At 40.0% G+C, this 14,823-nt stretch overlaps 1 protein-coding gene across 2 annotated transcripts; it reads right to left on the minus strand.

Annotated features, from left to right (window-relative positions):
- Window positions 1-1,484: 1,484 nt before the first annotated feature.
- Window positions 1,485-11,212, minus strand: LOC306941727 (uncharacterized protein). Of its 2 annotated transcripts, none has more exons than XM_079527363.1 (9): window positions 10,967-11,212; window positions 8,831-8,995; window positions 7,239-7,377; window positions 6,801-6,889; window positions 6,059-6,122; window positions 4,262-4,350; window positions 3,974-4,086; window positions 3,691-3,847; window positions 1,485-2,368 (listed from the first exon to the last, which is right to left on the minus strand). In XM_079527363.1, exons 1-9 carry the CDS (start codon window positions 11,010-11,012, stop codon window positions 2,214-2,216), a joined length of 1,017 nt encoding a protein of 338 aa, XP_079383489.1. In that variant the 5' UTR covers window positions 11,013-11,212; the 3' UTR covers window positions 1,485-2,213. The 2 variants fall into 2 exon arrangements, with proteins under 2 accessions (XP_079383489.1, XP_079383488.1); XM_079527362.1 differs by having other exon boundaries at window positions 1,485-2,371.
- Between the last annotated feature and the right edge of the window lie 3,611 nt (window positions 11,213-14,823).

Consider the following 14,823-nt stretch of genomic DNA (forward strand, 5'->3'; position numbering starts at 1 on the left):
TGAGGATATCCTGTACATAGGGTGTGTAGGATGGGTGACAAATTCCAAATGTACTTTGTCAATTAATTTAGCTTTCTCTCTCCATTCTGTCATAAACTATAGTAAAACCAAACCAAAACAGGGCGGCGGTGGCTCAGGGGGTAGAGTGGCTGGATGGTAACTGCAAGGTTGCCAGTTCGAACCCGGGCTCCCCCAGAGTTGGTGTCGAAGTGTCCTTGCACTATATATTTCTAAAACTATGAAACATTTCAAAGATTTCTTTTCAGGCAAACATGTCCACCGTAAGATGAACCTAAATAGGTTTGAATGGGGTTTCTAGGTGTAAGTATGTAGGACTAGTAGCATGGCAAAGTTTGTGCTATTGCCATTGAGAATGCATTGGGCGTTTAAGTTAAATACGAGGGGGACATATTTTGACAGCAGAAACTGCCTGTCATAATTTCTCCCCTCCCTATTCCAAAGCCCCCCCAGGTACATTATATATTTAAACTATTTTCAGCAATGGTACACTTATTTTTTCAGTGGGTAGATCTTGTTGAGCTGGTCATTTTGAAAGTAGATCTCACGTCATAAATGTCTGGGCACCCCTGCTGTACAGGAATCTTGTTCTTTGGTTGACTTTTTTGATTACGTTGGTGGCCATTTTATCACTGAAAAGATTTTCCTCCAGGATGGAACATAGGTAGGTAATTTCATCTTTTCGTGTGATAATACTGAGATTACTATTTGATCCAAAGAGAATGGATTCAGTTTTTCCCTGGTGTAAGGATAGTTTCTTATCAGCAAACCAGTTGCAGATTCTAACGAGTTCAGAGCGGAGGGCCTTTTCAACCTGCTGTTTGTTCCTGTAAATGGTCTTTATAGGCGCTTCACAGAGATTGTGCATTTACACACACACATTCACACACCGATGCCAGAGGAAACCATGCAAGGCACCAACCTGCACATCAGGAGCAATTAGGGGTTCAGAGTCTTGCTCAAGGACACTTCGACACAAACTCTGGGGGAGCCCATGTTCGAACTGGGAACGGTTCCTATCCGGTCACTCTACCCCTGAGCCACTGCCACCCCTTGTCTGAGACCAGCAATGGAGAGTCATCCGTGAACAGGAACAAGTTGCAGTGTTCCGTTCACCTCCATGGTCCACCATCTGTTTTCTCCCCTCCAGGTAGGATTGCATCCAGCTCACTGATGTGCTATCAAAACCAATTGCTTTTAGCTTATTAATCAGTATGGAGTGGTTTATGGTGTCAAAAGCCTTTTGGAGGTCCAGCGTGACCATGCTGCAGTATTTACCAGCATCCACCTCGTGTTTGATCGAAACGGGTGCAGCGGTCGCTCAAATAGAGGAGGCATGTGTCAGTGGAGTGGGATGTTCTGAAGCCAGGTACTGTAATTAGACAAATATATGCTGAGGTCCACTCCACACTAATGGAAATATATTAATGAAATTAGCAAAGAAACAGGATTAAATTAATGATTGGTCCAGGTTGATCTTTTTTTTATTTGTTCTTTCTTTAAAACATACAAATACCATATTTTTAAATAACATAGATCAAACACATTGGACAAAAGTATCAATTAGACTATAGATAGAAAACAAGTAGTACCATAATCAAATGCATAAAAAAGCCTAAGGCCTGATTTATACTTTGTCGTTCAACGGAGTATAAGTTACGCATGAGGCACAGACCACAATTTAAGACTTTGACCAAAGGAACTACTCTATAAGCATAACAAAAGCACTGACCAATCTGCCAAGATATGAGTGCAAAGTAAATCAATGACATACATTAGTACAAAGTGCTTTTCATAAGATACCACCAGGATCACATTGACTTCAAGAATCCAGTATCTCGCTTAATCCATTAACCCAGTTTGTGGGTGGAATGTCTTTCTTTCTCTTTCTTTTTTTCCTTCTTTTTTTCTTTTCTTTTTCAAGACGGAACAGCTTAAACAGTGTCAGTCAACAACAAAACCACAGGAACATGCAACTAATATTTTCAAATATAGCTCATAAAATGCCTAGTGGTTTGTCAACATACGGTACTTAAGAAACATTTACTAAAACATTGTCTTAACAGTCCTGTCCACAATTGAGGCACAAGTATAAACATCTCTTATTCTCGATCAAATGATAGCACGTACGTGCGTAGGCACGTATGTGCGTAGGTCCAATAAAAAAAAAATCTTTGAACAGTTTTTAGCTATCTTCACCAGCCAGCATAAACAGGTTCTGCATCACAGGGTATTCCATAGTATCGACCTTGGGGTCGCTCTTTGCGTAATAGTGGAGCTCGCACCATAGAAAGTTCTCTGTCAGTATCTCTCTTTCGACGCAGCCCAAAAAGAATGGCAAATAGTATGGCTACTGGAAAAGAGAGAAAAGAATAAGTCATACATGATGGTGTTGTTTGACAAAAATATCTGACCTTCAATTGAAATACACATCACATTGTTGTTTTGAGGGGCGCTAGCCCCTCCTATATTCAGCTATTAGAGTAGATTTTCATCTTACACAAACATTAAATTCCGATTGACAATGAATTTACGTCATATGTGGACAAGCAAATCGGCTATTTTTGTCCTACAAAGATTAAATTCCCATCGACAATGAATGGAGAATTTACATCATGATGTACAATGATTAGCCCTCACTTCACACAGGTGTGATTTCTTTTAAAGAATAACATTGACAGTATAGGCATCACTAGACACTGACAACACAGTCTTACACAATTCTAATTTGATTAGATGTTTCACATTTTGCACAGTATGTGTCTCAAAATCTTTAGATATTTCATAATAATAGTCCCCACCACTCCTTTGGGTATTTTGTCTGTCACAATCACTGTCCTATGCATTTACCCTTCCAAGGGGCAAACCAAGGACCTTCTGTTTCCCAGGCGGCCTCATAGTACCCATTCAGCTATGGCCACTCTGAGTATAATAAACTAGTACCACTAAGAAACACTTGCAGTGAACAGAAGTGGTTATTGTGTTTGGATGGCCAAAAGGGTGATAACTACAACCACATCTAATGTGTGACATTAAACATTAGCAAAAGCAGGCTTAACATAACTTCATCTTAAGGGAGATTTGACCCATTTCTACACATCTAACACGAGCTGTAATAACTGCTCTAAAGAAAATAATTCAAAGTACATGGATGGGGATATTTGCAATTTCAAGCTAGCCATCTTTTAGATGGGAACCCAAACAAGCATACTTCAAACAGCAAGCCCTTTAATGAAAGCTCGTGATAGCCTACTATATTAATTACATTAATGTGATTAGTGTGAGGGCTTTACATTCTGAAATACAGGAACATTATAGTTAAGTGTGCAGGCCATAGCTTAGTGGGTAGAGTCTGATAATCAGCTCACCGGTTTGCCCCCTGGCCCACCCAGTATACATGTTGAAGTGTCCCTGAGCAAGATGCTTAACATCGCCCCCAGATGCTCATCATGACCATCTGAGCAGCCATCATCTGAATGAAGCTGAAACAAAATCCCCCCACAGGATGGGAAGTAAATAATAAATAAAAGGAATTGTGACTTGAATTTTACACCAAGTACTGGAATATCCAATCCTTCAAAACCTATATTATTGTAACAGATTACTATTCTATTCTAAGATTTACTTAATTGAAGTACAATTTGTACAATTATTCCAGCCCTAAATACTTACCGCCTCCACCAATGACCAGAAGAGCAATTGTGACAGGGGCTAATTCACAAGTCTCCCCTGATTTGCGGAAGAAGGTCTCCATGCAATACCCTGGCGCTGTGCTGCCTTGTGGACAGAAGGCATCATTGGGGCACTGGATGGGATTCACATCTGGACTCTAATGAGCATAGAATCCATCAAACAACTTGTACAGGAAATAACATTAAGACACATGGGTTTATTAACGACAAGACAACATTGTGATCCATTATGAGACATGTTCACTAGAGGAAATAGCACTCACAGGGCAGTAGTGATTCTCAGGGCAGACGTCACAGTTTTCCTGGCCCCAGCGGACCTGGAAGAAGCCACTGTTGCAGATTTGACACATATTCTGGTGGGGAGCCTTGTGCATGCCTGTACAAAACCAAATTAGAGTATCAAGTGCCACTGCTATTCCATTAGTGTGGACCTACCCTTAAAGTATAGTAGTAAAGTGTAAGATACTGCATAATTATAAAATCACATAATGCCTTAAATTGAAAGCCTACCTTCATACATTTGTTTATCTTTAGGTGAACGTGTCAGTTACCTGGCCTACAAGGTGTGCACTCTTTAGCAGCAACCTGTAGAGACTCTGTACCCACAGGACATGTCGGACACTGGGCACAACTCGTGGAACTGTTAACAAGAGAGACACTTTGTATTATGAGTGGAAATAAATAGTTCTACTGCTAATTTCATAGCTGCCACAACTCGTATCAATTGACAGAAGAATATTTTCTGATTAAAATCAAATCAGAGGCTGTTGGTTGGTTTTGTTGTAGTCTCAAAGTGAAGATAGAAAAACTAACCATAATTTGTAATGATAAAAGAAATATTGCGTTAATGCAGTATCAAATGATGAAATTCATGAATGCCATTCGTTCATAAATTGGAGTGAATCATTTTCATAATTGAACACCATAAATAGAATGCAGAGTGAATTGTAGTGTGCAACAGTGTCGCTTTACTCACTTACAAAAAAGAAAAACTGATCTACAAGCTAACAACGTGATGCGACATTTTCTTTTTGGCAAGTGACACCCTTGTGTGATGAGTATTAAGTAGTAGTATTGCTCAGTGTAAATTAAATATTTTTTTGGGGGAATAGATCACTAAAGTAAAGCATAGAATATAATACTGTAGATATTGTTATGTAAACAATGCACAGTTTCTGAGGTAAAACAAAAAAGAGAGAGTCGAGGGAGAATACGTAGCAGGCTACTTCATTGATCCTGATTGATTTAACCATCCTAACTATTCTATCCACTGTACCGCATTGGAAAAGGACATGTTATACAGGCTTCATGTTCATCAGATGGAAAGACTAGACTATGACTATGACTATTGTATTTCTATGCCCATGGCGATCTATTATTACTAGAGGTTCAGGCCACTACGCAATGCTCACACCTATGTCGTTGTCACACCGCCAATCCGGCAAATAAATGTTTGAGGTGCGTTAGCCCCTCCTATGCCCAGCTTTCTTGGTTTGTGTGAACACAAACATTGGCTTGTGATTGGCTGATCACCCCATAGCGATGATTTCATTGGCTGAGCAAAGTAAAGTACATATTGAAGATAAAAAGTGATTGTCAAAAGTGATTGGCCGGAATGACTTTTGTGATGATTTGATTGGCTGAGCACGGAATGTGATGTAGGTTCATGAATAGTCATGAACCTATATGAATTAGATATATGAAGGGTTTGATGCTATTCATGCAAAAATATTTGCAGACTCACTTTCAAATCATTTATTCATCGCAGTGTGTAAAGACCTTCAGGAGGAAATACATTTGTTTCATGAATGAGGCCCATTCAGTATGGACACCGTTTAACCAGTTAAATGCTTTGACTTAACCTATTGATGCCTGGTGCAACCTATACGTTGTTCTACCTTTGATGCCGGCGCGCTCTCTGTGTCTAATCAGCTATTGCTATACATGTAGCAACATAACTATTTAATAAAGAATTAATCAGAATTTGAAGGTTTTTAGAAACCTTAGGTCAGGCCCTAGAAGGCGTTCCCAGATTCGGCCTCAGGCATTAATCAAAGCAGTGACCATGCAATTGGCTCAAGATATGTGTAACCCTGTGCGTGCATGCGTGCGTGCGTGTGTGCGTGCGTGCGTGCGTGCGTGCGTGCGTGCGTGCGTGCGTGCGTGAGAGGGGGAGAGAGAGAGAGAGCCATGAGATGGAACCATGTGATGTTGTCTGATGTTAAATTACCTTTAGACAAGGGACTGGGAAAAGACAAAGATGGTTATCAAAGTTCCCACACTGATTTCTGGATCCCAGTACATACAACACAGCACACCACACAGGGTGGCATTTCAGGGCAACTTACTTGCAAAATGTTCCCTGTGGACACGGACGACACGATGTGGAATTCTGTTGAGAGGAGAAGGAACCTGAAAATAATATAGGCAGTTTAATTCAGCACTTAGCCTGGAAAAAAGTAGGCTACAGAAACGATCTAAGAGAGAACTGATAAACATGTTTACTGTATTGCTTAAACAATACCTATAATGTATAGTAATGACGTGCCCAAAGTAGGGTCACCAGGTTGAAAGGGGTTAAAAATCAGGACAGATCAGCTGCATAAATTGAAGATACAGATGTGGTAAAAATCTAAATAATGGCCAAGATGATATTGGTCGGGCTATATTTTATATTAATAATAATTTATATGGTGGCTTTTGTTATTTTGAACAAAAGTATGAAACATGACTTAAGGTGACTACTGACTGCAACTTCAATTATCATAATCAATCACTAATCACAGTAATTATTCAATAATTATCATATTTTTCATTGACCATAAATATGACTAATTGAGTCAATAATTGATTTCACCAGCTAGCCATCAGAGGTTAAAAAGGCAACATGAAGGTATTTGTAACTTAAAGGCAACATTTCAAAGGATTGATAACCTTTACAAAGAGTACAGTGTGTGTGTGTGTGTAGGCCTACATGTCATGCAGTGTTCTTGCCATAGCCTATGAGTACGGATATAAACAAACATCTACAGATATTGAATAAATATCTATGATAACTGTTTTTGCCACTGTACTGCTGAATACACGTACCAGGAGAACAACTCATGCAGGTGTCTGCACCAGTGTTATTGCTGAAGGACCCAGGAGGACAGGACTTACACAGTGGGCTTCCAGTGACACTAAGTGTAATCATGGAAAAATAGACCGCAAGTCATCATTAGGGGGCAAAAGGAAATCTTTGATGTTCTGCACATGTTTAACAACTTAAGCCATTATACATATTACATACCACAAATAGTTAAAATAGCAGATTAGCAACACATTATTGTCAAAGATCTACAAGCTCACAACACATGTACGTTGTGTGAGTTTGTAAATCTGCCTATACTGCCATGCTCAAAATAGGGGCGCCAGCCGCCAGGTTGAGGGCACACAGCAAATTACTGAGTGTTCATTGGAATTTGGAATTGAATTTAAATGAATAGATTTTTCAGTGCAGGGGAGGTTGATGGATATAAGGGTGCTTACTCTGTGTAGAAGCCATTGTTGCAGGGCAGGCATTGTTGCTGTCCAGACAGAGACTGATAGAAGCCTCTGGAACATGCAAGACAGGCTCCAGGAAATAGACATAACCCAGGGTCAGGACAACAGGAGCACAGCAACGTGTCTGAGGGAGGACCAGAGGAACATGTTTGGTGGTTTGGGTTTTGCTTGTTTGTTTGACTGGAGTAGCTGATAACAAAATGATCAGCTAGATAGTAGGCCAACACCATATATTAGGCAACAACTGTGGCTACTTTCCGTTCCAATGATGGGGTCAAAGCATTCTTTGGGTCAAAAATAGACAACAACTGCATTACATTGCTGCCAACACACAATCGTTAACCATTTAAACCCTATATACTTTGTTGACTGGAGACCCCCAGGAGTCTATTAGGCCCCTTACTTTTGCCCCTCTATACCAAATGTCTTCACCAAAATTAGTTAATCTACAAGCTCACGACGCATCGATCGCTAGATCAGAACAAGCAGGAGTTTGTTTTGTGAAACATAGTTCCGCTGCAAGGAGCTCTAAAGTGAATTATACTGTCACACAATGGCACTTTAGTCCTGATGCTGGGCTATTAACAAACATATATTTAAACTGATAGAACCAATAACTGACTTATAACTGAATAGTTGAGAAGCAAGGTTTTTCTTTTTAAGTTCTAATACATTTTTCATAATCTACTACTTTTTTAGTCTAATTAATTAACCTTGTATTTCATTGTACAGTAGTGACTTACAAAAAGGAGTGAAAATAGCCGATCACAGCACATCGATGTGTTATGAGCTTGTAGATTAACTAATTTTGGTGAAGACATTAATTTTGGTGTAGAGGGGCAAAAGTAAGGGGCCTAATAGACTTGAGGCAAACGTTTTAAATAGCCCTATTAAGCCCTATTTTATACTTCATCATATGATGGGACGATGTCATGTGGTGTCACTGTAAATAGACATCTTACAAGCTGATCTACATGCTCACTGTGAACAAGATGATTATTGAATATGTTTGCCTATAATAACATGCCCAAAATAGGGCCACGGGCCCTAGGTGGTTTGGGCATCTGGTTAGGATGCCTCTCGGGCGTCTCCCTAGGGAGGTCCTCGAGGCACGTCCCACTGGGAGGAGACCCTGGGGCAGACCAAGGCGCAGTTGGAGGAAACACATCGACTCACTGACCTTGGAACGTCTCGGGATCCCCCAGGAGGAAGTCACTAATGTTGCTCTGGAGCAAGGTTAATTAAATAAGGTTAGGAAGCGAAGACCGTATGGTGGACTCCATATTGCTCCCTGGAAGGAAAGAAACATGCGCAATGGTTCCGTGTTGGCTGCATATAGCCCATTGCGCATTTCCTTCCAGGGAGCAACATGGAGTCCACCGTACGGTCTTCGCTTCCTAACCTTATTTAATTAACCTTGTCTGGAGACGGAAGTCTGGAGCACTCTGGTGGAGCTGTTGCCCCCGCGACCAGACTACAGATAAGCGGTTGAAGATGGATGGATGCCCAAAATAGAGCCACGAGCCACTAGGTTTAATGGTGTTAAGCATTAACAACATGGGTTTGTCTAGACTCACCGTTGTCATAGTAGGATCCAGGGGCACAGGGCTCACAGGTGGACGTGTTGAGTGCGGAGCAGCCCGGGGCCGTGGTGCTGAGGATCATGGGAGTTGCGGTCACAAACTCACCGACTGTGGTGTCTGTCACAGCAGGAGCGAGTGTGGTCTGGCTTACTACTATACCTGAAAGAGAATAACATGGTTTTTCAACACTAACTTGGCACTACATGGGGAAGGGAGGAGAAGTGAAATACAAGGAAAGCCTTGTCATATGTAGGGTCCAAGTTACTTAATGTCACATGTAGGGTCCAAGTTACTTAATGTCACATGAAGTTCCAATGCAGCCACAGCAACAGTGCAGGCATTGAGATTCTTGTTCTTAGAACGTCCTCAACAGTTCATTATTTTAAACTTTTCAAAATAGGGACGTCAGGTTGAAAGTGGTTAAAATCGGCTGCATAATTTACTGATACAGATGTAATAAAAATGGGTCAAATATAAATATTATTGTCCAGAGCAATATATATCGATAACAATAAAATTCGAAATATGTATATAAATACGTTTTAAGTCAAACAATTATATATTTTTTTAAATCAGCCGCAAGCAAGTAGTAGGGGAGAAGTGCAGTGAGACCAATTACAACCGCCCCAATTGTACTGTATATGGTATTAACATACTCTACCTTAGTTATAGATTGGACAAAAGTTACATTTTATTGACACACACACTTATGAACTTATGACTAAATTATGAAACACATGGTTTCATAAGTTACCTCCAAGATAAAAAAATAAATAAGACTATTTGGGAAAGGGAAATGTGTTATTAATTTGTTTGATAAATTACTTGAGTAAATTATTTGTGTAAAATAAAAAAGAATTAAAAAAATACTTGAAATGTATTATTGTCACTCAGATCCTTGACTTGGATTATCAACGTCTTCTTCTCTAACCTGGGGCATGTTGATCTACAGGAATAGTTTGTTTTCCTCCATATTAGATAGCATAGCCTACTCATGATTTCAATTGACAGAGAACATCCTCAAATAAGTGTTGATCTCATTTGACTTCTGTCTCATTTCATTTCACCTTGCTTAAGGACAAAACAGTTAAAAGGCCACTGCTCATCTGCCAGTAGGCTTTAAAAAAAATCTACATAGCAAGCTTTCGGTCATAGACCTTCTTCAGGCATCTGATTATTATTATTATTGTTCACCTTGCCAAGGACAACATAGTGAAAAGCGTCTCATTTGACCCCACTCTCCCCTAGAGATTAGATGGCAGATGACTTTTTGCTCAGATTACATTTATATGATCTTTTCCTAGCCAGAGGTGGATGTTCTCTGTTCTGCAGTTCCTTATTGCTAGCCAGAATCTATAAGCACAAAAACTAAATTATAAAGGGCGAGAAAACTTCCTCGTTCCGCTACATCTCATGATTGCAGACCCACATATGACATATTGAATCACCCATCTCGTATTTGATCTATGAATTTCTTTATTTATTAAAGTGTGATCTGGAGAAATAATTTGCAGACACATAAGGAAAACAAAGACCATATTGTAATAGTAATCACATTAGCCCTGAGCTTAACTGCTTTGCCGAATAAGAGACACCCTCTTCAAGAAATGCAACAAGTCATATGATTTCCCTGGTTCTGTCTCCAAATGCGGTGAGCTGCAACTTTTCTCCCTCAAAACGATTTAGACAATGGTTAAACTGTCAGAAGAACTTGATTTTATGGAACCAAATGGAGATCCCAAACCATCCCACACACTCATATTGTAAATTAAGCTTGTCAAGTTGTCACTTGACTTCTCCAAAACAGACTACTGTAGCCTACATGACTGACAAAACATACAATCAAATATACAAACTCAATATTGTGGGAGAAAACAGCACGATTTCGCAACTACAATTTGACATCCTTTCTGACAACTTCTTGACAACTGATCTGCATTAGTGTTAACTTTAATCCAACTTAAATTCATACAATAACAATCCGAAGGTTTATATTTTATACCGTTATAGTACAGCACGACGAAAATAAGATTTTGTTTGTGCCATTAAATCAAATATGTTTTAATCACCTATAGGAGCTACATGTCTAAAACAGGGACGCGAGAGTCAATGTGGTTAAATGAGACCTACCTAGCAAACAAGCGGCTATCGCAGGCAAAAATCCCCAACACTCCATGCTCCAGCTGTTATAAGTGCTATCACCAAACTTGTGTAAAGAATTTCATCCCTGACAAGTGGTCAAGTTGCCCTTCATTCACAGAAGCCGTCCAGTGTGAATCATTGCTTGCTTCTTGTCCAGTCTTCTTCTCATCAATGTCATATGACAAAAATACACATCATGTGATTTTACTTAGAGCACTGACTGAGAGCAGAATTCATTTGACTACACAGCACAGCCAGTAGGGGGCACTGGTGTTCCTTATAGTCGTCAGTCAAAGTTGGTTGACAAATATATTTAACTCTGACATTAACTGCCTCGCTGCCGGGTGAAACCTTGTATGTCCTATTAAACGTTACTTTTCAGGGGAATGGATAAATAATCTGTGTTATTGTTAATTTGTTAGTCACTCACAAGCTCTTGTTAATTATTTTCATTGGTTAAACATTCATAAAACCCACAGAAAGTTGAGTGAATTTAGGGTTGCCACCTTTGAGATCTTGAAATAAGGGACACTCTTTACGCCTGCCACGGCCTTGCGGCGCAGGCGTGTGCAAGGCCGGCAATAGGTTGAAGCAATAAGTTGAAGCAATAGGTTGAAGCAATAAGTTGAAGCAATAGGTTGAAGCAATACGTTGAAGCAATAGGTTGAAGCAATAGGTTGAAAGCAATAGGTTGAAGCAATAAGTTGAAGCAATAGGTTGAAGCAATAGGTTGAAGCAATAAGTTGAAGCAATACGTTGAAGTTTCCCTTCAACTTATTGTTAACGCTATCCACAACGTTTGAAGTAGAATTTTGTTTTCCAAATGAGCATAACAACATAAAGAGTTCTGATTGTGAATCCGAGTGGTTCTTTAAATGGGCACAATATTTAATTATATTGATTTATATTTATATTAGACTTTAAAACTCAACATTATTAAACAATCAACTATAATAGTCTACTGAAATAGCAGGCTAACCTATCCCCACATCAGCAGCCAAGATGTGGGCTATTGGGCAGGTATTAGAAATACTACTAACATGACATCTTGTAAAAACACGGATAAATAAGATGATAAATAATATAAGGTCCCATACCGAATCGATCTCAGGAGATGTTTGTCAAATGTCAAATGGATTTCGCCCTTACTGGATGTTTGGGTCATGAAGAACTGAAAATGAACTGAACATGAAGAACACGAAAAGATGAAATTACCTACCTAGGTTCCATCATGGAGTCAAATCTTTCCGGTGATAAAATGGCCACCAACGTAATCAAAAAAGTCAACCAAAGAACAAGATTCCTATACAGGATCTCCTCACTGGTCAACAAAAACACCTTGAAGACCCTAACAGGAGCCCTCGTACAAGGTTTCCTCGACTATGCATGCACCTCCTGGACGGTACCACAGCACCTCAAAGGCCCTTAAAACAAGATTCCAGACTTCCCAAAACAAACTGGTCAGGCTACTACTTGGCCTCACTCCCCGAACCCACCTGGCTGGAATGGCTACAGGACTCTATACTAGGAGCCCGCGGACCCCCATTAGAAAATATATGCCAGCAACCCCCATAAGAGAGGATTTTTACACAGTGATTCTCAACCCATTTAATTTCAAGTACCAGTTTGACATGCATTAGTCTACGGACCCCCATTTAATGGCATTTCTATCTCTGGGCCCCCAATTCATATTGTAAAATCAATATTAATTTAACTCTGAGGGTCCATTTGGTTCCATTTGTACACTCTCAGAGTTACAGACCCATAAGGGTCCATTTGGTTCCAAACTATCATTTAGCTGGGGACCCCCTGGAACTCCCTCAAAGACCCCTGGGGGTCCCCGGACCCCACTTTGGGAACCACTGGTTTAGGCTACTTTAGGTACTGTGTGCCTCCTGCTAGAACAATTGTGCTGACTTTAATATTTCCTGTGTTTTGTTTTGTTCATTATTGTTAAATTCAGTGTTGACGTGTAGAGGCTATTTAGGAAAATAAGGAACAAACTGTGTTCCTTATTGGTTCAATAAGGGACGCATCATTTAATTCTCCAATAAGGGATGATTCTGTATTTTAAGGGACGGGTGGCAACCCTGTGAATTTATAATGAACGAAATTGTATTCTCTTTAACTAAATGAAAGTTCTCCTTTCATTGTCAATATTGAGAAAATAGAGATTTTTTTTAATTCTGTTAAATTACAGTGCATTTCTAAAACAATAGTAGTTAGTTAATGGTTACCATAAGTAGGTTTGTCCCGATCGGATTGGGTGATCGGAAATCGGCTCCGATCACATGATTTTCAAAAGATCGGAATCGGGGAGAAAAGATCAGATTTTGAATTGTCTAATGTAACTCTCAAAGAAAGATGTATAAGCAATGAGATTTTGTAAAAACTGTTGTGTTTATGCAAGTTGTTTTCCTTCTGGTCCCATTCAGAGATCATCAAACAAAGACTAGTAGTCACACTCAGAGGCGTGAAAGACACCTATGATGAAAACAAAGGAAATGCAACCCCGCTATGCATAATGGTGTCTGTAGTAAGTAAAAGAAATCTGTTAATGAATCATGCACGCTTTCATATACTCCCATCCGGACTATTGCAATGCACTCTACACCACTCTGAGCCGTTCATCACTATCCCGACTTCAACTAGTTCAAATTAAACTCCGCAGCCAGAATCCTCACCAACACAAACCGCAGGGCACATATAACTCCAGTATTAGCCACACTACACTGGCTTCCTATTAAAGCCAGAATTGATTTTAAAATACTTTTAATTACTTATAAAGCTCTACATGGGCTGTCCCTGTATACCGTTGACCTACTGCCTCCTAAGACCAATGTTAGACCTCTCAGGTCCTCCAACAAAGGTCTTTTAGAAATACCCGGGACCAAGCTTAAAACAAAGGGTGACCGGGCATTCGTGGCGGTAGCCCCTACCCTATGGAATGCCTTGCCCTGGCGTTGAAAAAGTCTGAGTCAGTTGACGGTTTTAATAGACTCCTAAAGACTCATTTATTCCGTAAATATTTCTCCCATGTACCACTTACCTGTAACCTGATTCATTTTATAGCCCTATGTTTTTGTTCTGCTCATTGCACTAGTGTATTATATTGTCACAACTGTGTGATATGTTCCTTGTTTTTAACTTGCTTCTATTGTTTATACTGTGTCAATTGTTCAGCACCTTGTAACTTTGTTTCGAAAGGTGCTTTATAAATAAAATGTACTTACTTCAATCAAAATCAATCAATCAATCAAAGCCCAGCTATTGATGTCGGAGGAGGGATAGCCTGGGCAGCATTCCTTTTCGGGTATATGATCCGGTCTGGAGCGGATGATATCGCTACGTCATGCTGTAGTATTGTTTTGTAGTCATCAGGCAGGAACCATCAATCTGGAACCTCAAACTGATTTTTCTCAATAAAAGCTGCAGGCTACAAGAGCTTTTATTGTTATTCTTCCGGTTTGAGGGAAAGGAAGTTCCAGATGATGGTTCCTGCCTGATGACTACAAAACAATACTACAACATGACATAACGATATAATCCGCTCCACGAGCGGCTTTTGGCATCTTCGTGACTCCACTGTCTGGATGCAGTGAGACCAGGCTTTCCTCCGAGGCAGAGCCATAGAGTAAAACAGAGTTACAACTTCATGGGGCCAGGCTCTTCTACATAGACTTCTATTGTAAGTATTACAAGTATTGAATGGGGACAACCGGAAGTTTGCGGAATGCTATGGGCTTGCGTGAGTACATGAACCACGTGACCAGACTGTTTTCTGCCCCCTCAATGTCGTAACTCTGTCTTACTCTATGGCTCTGAGTGGAAAGCCTGGTGACGAG

Source organism: Electrona antarctica (assembly GCF_951216825.1).
Source record: "Electrona antarctica genome assembly, chromosome: 18".
NCBI lineage: Eukaryota > Metazoa > Chordata > Actinopteri > Myctophiformes > Myctophidae > Electrona > Electrona antarctica.

Excerpts from the sequence above, each read along its gene's own strand:
- LOC306941727 (XM_079527362.1), bottom strand. The coding sequence starts at position 11,012 with ATGGAGTGTTGGGGATTTTTGCCTGCGATAGCCGCTTGTTTGCTAG. Across the intron at positions 8,996-10,966 it reads GATAGCCGCTTGTTTGCTAG|GTATAGTAGTAAGCCAGACC; the intron begins GTAGGTCTCATT and ends ATTCTCTTTCAG. Across the intron at positions 4,087-4,261 it reads GTGCACACCTTGTAGGCCAG|GCATGCACAAGGCTCCCCAC; the intron begins GTAACTGACACG and ends GGTTTTGTACAG.